Source organism: Meles meles, chromosome 15, assembly GCF_922984935.1.
Source record: "Meles meles chromosome 15, mMelMel3.1 paternal haplotype, whole genome shotgun sequence".
Lineage (NCBI taxonomy): Eukaryota > Metazoa > Chordata > Mammalia > Carnivora > Mustelidae > Meles > Meles meles.
Window position 1 is genome coordinate 31,328,181 of NC_060080.1, and position 5,923 is coordinate 31,334,103.

Consider the following 5,923-nt stretch of genomic DNA (forward strand, 5'->3'; position numbering starts at 1 on the left):
AAGGTAGCAAGGGCACATCCTAAAGGAGCAGACGTATTAATTGCCTTACACAAGCCAAACAAATATCTTGGCTCTGTCGCTTTCTCCAAGGCACTTTCACCTCACACTTCTAAAGCTTTAGGATTTACCTGGAGGGTTCTGGTGCTTTGATTCCACCGCAAGGGTGCATTTCCAAGTCAACGCTCAACGAGGAACTTGGCACTTTTGTTGAAATGTCCATCGTGACAGTGACAAGGAGTGGTTCTAGCGAACAAGGAGCCTTATTATTACTACACAAAAATCTCACGCTCTGCCCGCACCCGACTTTTATCCCGCCACGCCCGGCGACTCTCAGACTTCTAGGCGTGACCAAGGCCAAGGACTACAAAACAGAGAATTCTGGGGGAAGGAAGTGACGACATGGCGCAAAGCATGCTGGGCTCAGGTGGGCGCCGGTGGAGGGACTCCTTCCTCACCTCGTGGTTGCCGCGTACCCGTCGCTGCTCAGAATTCTTGCTGGTATTTTTCTCCTTTGTGGGGATTAAACGTTAAGTACCACCAGGTTTGAGTGTTAAACCAGCTAGGTAATGGGATCTGCGCTCTAGAGCCTTCGCTGCTGCCCCGTGTTTCGTGCATCCTCCAAACAAGTAAGAGGAGATTGTCAGATCCTGGGCCTCTCCTTGACGGGATGCAGCGGAGAAACAGCTGGAGAGCCAATGGGTGGATATCAAAGGAATTTTCTTCTTCAGTTTTGGCTAAAAGTGGTGCGGAGTGAGCTCCTCTGATCGCAGGGGAGCAGAGTTAAAGGGTTTGAGCCTCTGCTGACCGGAGTTCAAAGGCAGAGTGAGGGCGATCTGGAATGGTCCGGGGTGGTGGAATGGAGAAGTAAGCCGCAGGAGTTACCCCGGGCTGAGCCCCGTGGCACCTTGGTGTTTCCTTGGCTTTCAGACAGAATTGTGAATATCCGCTGTTTTCCTGCTGTGTAGCTTGAGGCAAATCACAGGGGTTCTCTATCTCTAGGATGGCCGTTGCTTGAGTGGAACGTATACGTATTAACCCGAACTGGTGATGGTTTTATATCTAGCCAGCTGGCAGCCATGAACGAATGGATGAGGAAAGGCCCCTTAGAATGGCAAGATTACACGTACAAAGAAGTCAAAGTGACAGCCCGTGAGAAGGAGTATAAAGGATGGGTTTTAACCACAGACCCAGTTTCTGCCAAGTGAGTATGGGTCCTCCTCTCCTTTTTTTTTTTTTTTTTTTTTTTTTTTTAAGATATTTGTTTGACAGAGAGAGAGAGATCACAAGTAAGCAGAGAGGTAGGCGGGGAGAGAGAGAGGGAGAAACTGGCTCCCTGCTGAGCTGAGAGCCCGATGCGGGCTCGATCCCAAGACCCTGAGATCATGACCTGAGCTGAAGGCAGAGGCTTAACCCATTGAGCCACCCAGGCGCCCCCCCTCCCCCTGAAATCTTAATGACACTCCTTTCTGCTGCCTATGCTATGTCCAAGCTAAGGAAGTAGATAAATGAAAGGCTAGTTATTCACCCCTAAGAATTGTATTGCCTTTGAATCGAAGTGTTGTTCTAAGTATAGATTACCTTGGCAGACCAGCCAAGTTTGTAGAAGTGAGACACTTTTTTTGTTACTGCATTTTATTAGAAAATCTCAAACATACCTAAATGTACAGAGAATAGTGTAAAAGATACTAGCCTTACCTTCCCCTTCTAAATATCTTTAAGCTAGTTCTAAATATATAATTTTGTTTGTAAATGCCTCAATATATCTTTTGGCACATAAGGACTCTTTAGTAACCACAGTAACACTATAATATCTAACAAAAGTAATAATAACTTCATTACTAACAGTCTGTTTTTAGATTTGCCTGGTTGTCTCAAATATCTCTTTAATTTGTTTATCAGTTTGGTTGATACCTCTCTTAAGTATCTTAATCTATGCCTGCATTTTCTCTTTTTAGTTTTCTATGTCATTTATTTGTTAAAGAAATAGAATCATTTGTTTTACAGAATTGAACACATTCTGGATTTAGCTTATTGCATTATCATGGCATAGCTTAACATGTTCTTTTATCCTCCATATTTCCTATAAACTGGTATTCCTATCTGGAGGTTTGATTAGGATCATGTTTGGTTTTTTGCAAGACTGATTTAAAGGTGGTGATACACACACTTTCTATTTTGAAATGATTTTAGATTTACAGAAAAAAGTACAGAGAGGACCCATCTTCCCAGCTTCCTCTAATGTTGGCATCTTACCTAACCATGGTACATTCCTCAAAACTAAAACTTTACATTAACTAAACTGCTGTCATTTGGATTTTAACAGTTTTCCACTAATTGTTTGCCTTTTTCTGTCCCAGGATCCAGTCTAGGATCCAACATTATGCTTAATCGTCATGTGTCCTTAGTCTCCTCTGATCTGTGACAATTTTTCAGTTATTCCTTGTTTTTCATGACTTTGACACTTTTAAGGAGTTCTGGTGAGGTATTTTGTAGAGTGTTTCTCCATTTGGTTTGTTGTGTGATGCTTTCTCATAAATAGCCTGGGATTTTAGGTTTGGGGAGGAGTACCAAGGAAGTGAAATTCACATCACATCACATTATGTATTTTATTTAGGATTTTTGCATTTGTATTCATGAGTGAGATTAGCTTGTAATTTTATATTTTAATTCTCTTCTCTGCTTTTCGTATCAAGATTATATTAGCCTCGTTAAATGAGTTAAGGCACAGTTTCTCTTTTATAGTCTCTGGAAGAGTTTGGTTAGCTTGGAAATATTTGAACCTTGGGGTGCCTGGCTGGCTTAGTTGGAGGAGTGTGCAACTCTTGATCTTAGGATTCTGGGTTTGAGCCCCACATTTGGTGTGGAGATAACTTAAAAATAAAATCTTAAAAAAAAAAAGTTCGAACCTTGAAAATTGTATATAATTTGTTGGTAAAACTGCCTAGGCCTTTTTTACCCCCTCCATGGGAAAATATTTTAAAAAACTTAGTTTTGGGGCGCCTGTGTGGCTCAGTGGGTTAAAGCCTCTGCCTTTCGCTCAGGTCATGATCCCAGGGTCCTGGGATCGAGCCCCGCGTCGGGCTCTCTGCTTGGCGGGGAGCCTGCTTCCTCCTCTCTCTCTCTCTATGCCTGCCTCTCTCCCTACTTGTGACCTCTGTCAAATATAAAGAAATAAATAAAATCTTTGAAAAAAATAAAATAAAATACTTAGTTTTTATGAAAGATTATAGGACTATTCTTTTTTTGACTCAGTAGTAGAAATTTGTATTTCCTAGGAAGTTTTCTGTTTTAGTTTTCAAGACTATTGGCATAAATTTGTTCCTAATACTTTAAATTGCCAATCTTTGCTCCTTCTTCCTAATATCATCTGTTTGTGTCTTTTTTCTCCATTCTAATCAGTCTTGCCTGAGTTTTGTGAATTTTTACATTTTTTTTTAAAGAACCAACATTAGGCTTTGGCGATCATGTTATTAATGCTTTTATATTCTATTTCATTAATTGTGTGCTTTGTTATTTTCTTTGGTCTGCTTTGAAGCCACGTTATTCAGTTGTTTTAACTCGAAAATTAAGTCTGTACCCTTTCTTCCTTTCTAATACATATTTAAGCCATTTATAACATTTCAGTGCTTTAACTGCATCCCGCAATGATTGGCTTTAGGCTAGACAAAAGAGTTTAGACGGGTAGGATCCTCAGTGAATATTTACTGAATGAGTAATGTAAAAACACCAAAACATTTGGTGGTGAGGGGATTATTTTTAAACAGGGAAGTTCTTATTCCCGATTTATAATTGCCTGTTGGGGCTGGCGATGCCTCTTTATTCCATTGCTTCTTTCGTAGTTTTATGGGCCTTTATATTTTTCTTTTGCAAATCTGCGCTGAACTTAACTTTTCCGCCCAAGTATTGTCCTTGTGAACTTCCTGGAAGATGGCAGCATGTCTGTGACTGGAATTATGGGCCATGCTGTGCAGACCGTTGAAACTGTGAACGAAGGGGACCACAGAGTCAGAGAGAAGCTGATGCATTTGTTCACATCTGGAGACTGCAAGGCCTACAGCCCTGAGGATCTGGAGAAGAGAAGGAATAGCCTAAAGAAATGGCTCGAGAAGAACCACATCCCCATCACAGAACAGGGAGATTCACAAAGGACTCTGTGTGTGGCTGGGGTTCTGACTATAGACCCGCCCTATGGTCCAGAAAATTGCAGCAGTTCTAATGAGATTATTCTGTCCCGTGTTCAGGATCTTATTCAAGGACATCTTGCAGCTTGCCAGTGAGAGGCCAAGAATTGTGGATTCATCGATTGAAATAACACTTCATTTTTATTTTTTCCTTCATAAAATGTTTTGAATGTTAAATCCACCGTATTATAAGACTTCAAAGCCACACAATTGTGTGTGTGTGTGTGTATGTGTGTGTGTGTGTGTGTGTGTGTGAGAGTTTTAATTTTCTGTTGTTTTGGAAAAATCAAGTGGATTTGGATGTGGATTATAAGTGTTAATAATAAAAAAGCAAACTATGGCAAGGTTAGCATCACATGCAACAAAGTAGCACAAGGACGTTAGAATCTCTTTTTTGATGGGAGTACACCTCCCTTTTTTGTTAGGCAAGAAATGTATTTGGAACTAACGCAACATGTTAGATTCAATATAAAATGTCTTATTAGGTCCCTTGCCCTAACTGTGTGTGTCTGTTTTAAAAATATTTATTTATTGTGTAAGGATGAAATTGCTTTTGAATCAGAATATGTTGGAATATATGCTTTTTTGATCGAAACTTGAAAAGTTTTAACTATTTGTAAAATCTTAACACATAAACCGTGTAACTTTCAAAGCCTTTACAAGTGAGCTGGGCTGATATCTCTGAAGAAAAAGGTAAGTGGGACAAATATTCGGTTGCTGCACTAAACCCAGTTCCTGTGCCTGGTGGATTCAGCTGAGGCTTCCGGCCCATATTGCTTTCTGCCTGTAGCCCCCATTCCTGGGTCAGGCTTCACTGAAGGGAGAGAATGCAGGAAGCATGCCTCACTACACCGGGCCCTACCCCTTGGAAGCCAGGCAGGGGCCAGGACTCCATAGGGAGGTTTCTGGCCTAGAAACTGAGGGAGGTACCTCAGATTGTCAGTTGGGTGTCTTCTCGGGCAGGTCAGATTAGGATCCCAGGTCTCTGACTCCCTAGGACAAGGGTCAGCAAACATTGAGCCCTTGGGACGAATGTAGCCTGCTGCCTCTGGAATACAGCCATACCCACTGGTTTACGTATTTTCTGTGGCTGCTTTTGAGCCATAATGGCAGATAGGAATATTGTGACAAACTGTATGGCTTATATTTAGAGAAGAATATAGCCCTGCCCTAGGCTTGTGGGGGTGGGTGTCTTTGTGATAATGACCTGTGACCAACAGAATAACCAGACCCTAAAAAGGAAGTAAGCCCTTGAAGTCATTATCAATAGAGATGTTAAAAGGATTTAAGTTCCCTGGTTAGCTTTCTCTTAAAGACCAACCCTAAAGTCCCCAGACAACTCTTTCGGGACCCCTTTCCTGAGATCTCTTTCTGTGTCTTCACTTACATTGCTTTATTCAAAAAAAAAAAAAAAAAAAAAAAAAAAAAAAGAAAGCCCTTTGGGGCACCTGGGTGGCTTACTCAGTTAAGTATCTGTCTTTGGCTCAGGTCATGATCCCAGGGTCTTGGAATGGAGCCCCACATCGGGCTCCCTGCTCAGAGGGGAGCCTGCTTCTCCCTTTCCTCCCAGCTCACTATCTCTGTCTCTCTCTCTCTCAAAGTCTTTAAGTAGGTATGTATAGGTCTTTACAGAAAGTTTACCCTAGGAAATCTTAGGAGCAGCCTGGTGTGCCAGGGCTTGGGGAGACTTCCGAAGGCAGTTTTGAACTGGATAGGCCACATGGCCTGCTACAGGACTGAAC

At 41.8% G+C, this 5,923-nt stretch overlaps 1 protein-coding gene across 7 annotated transcripts; it reads left to right on the forward strand.

Moving 5' to 3' along the window:
* Positions 1-425: 425 nt before the first annotated feature.
* Positions 426-4,779, forward strand: GEMIN6 (gem nuclear organelle associated protein 6). Of its 7 annotated transcripts, none has more exons than XM_045978894.1 (3): positions 426-699; positions 1,000-1,201; positions 3,902-4,779. In XM_045978894.1, the coding sequence occupies exons 1-3, from the start codon at positions 696-698 to the stop codon at positions 4,275-4,277; spliced, it is 582 nt and encodes a 193-aa protein (XP_045834850.1). In that variant the 5' UTR covers positions 426-695; the 3' UTR covers positions 4,278-4,779. The 7 variants fall into 7 exon arrangements, with proteins under 7 accessions (XP_045834850.1, XP_045834851.1, XP_045834853.1 ...); XM_045978895.1 differs by having other exon boundaries at positions 1,064-1,201; XM_045978897.1 differs by having other exon boundaries at positions 426-626.
* Positions 4,780-5,923: the final 1,144 nt, after the last annotated feature.

Excerpts from the sequence above, each read along its gene's own strand:
- GEMIN6 (XM_045978894.1), top strand. Across the intron at positions 1,202-3,901 it reads ACAGACCCAGTTTCTGCCAA|TATTGTCCTTGTGAACTTCC; the intron begins GTGAGTATGGGT and ends TTTCCGCCCAAG.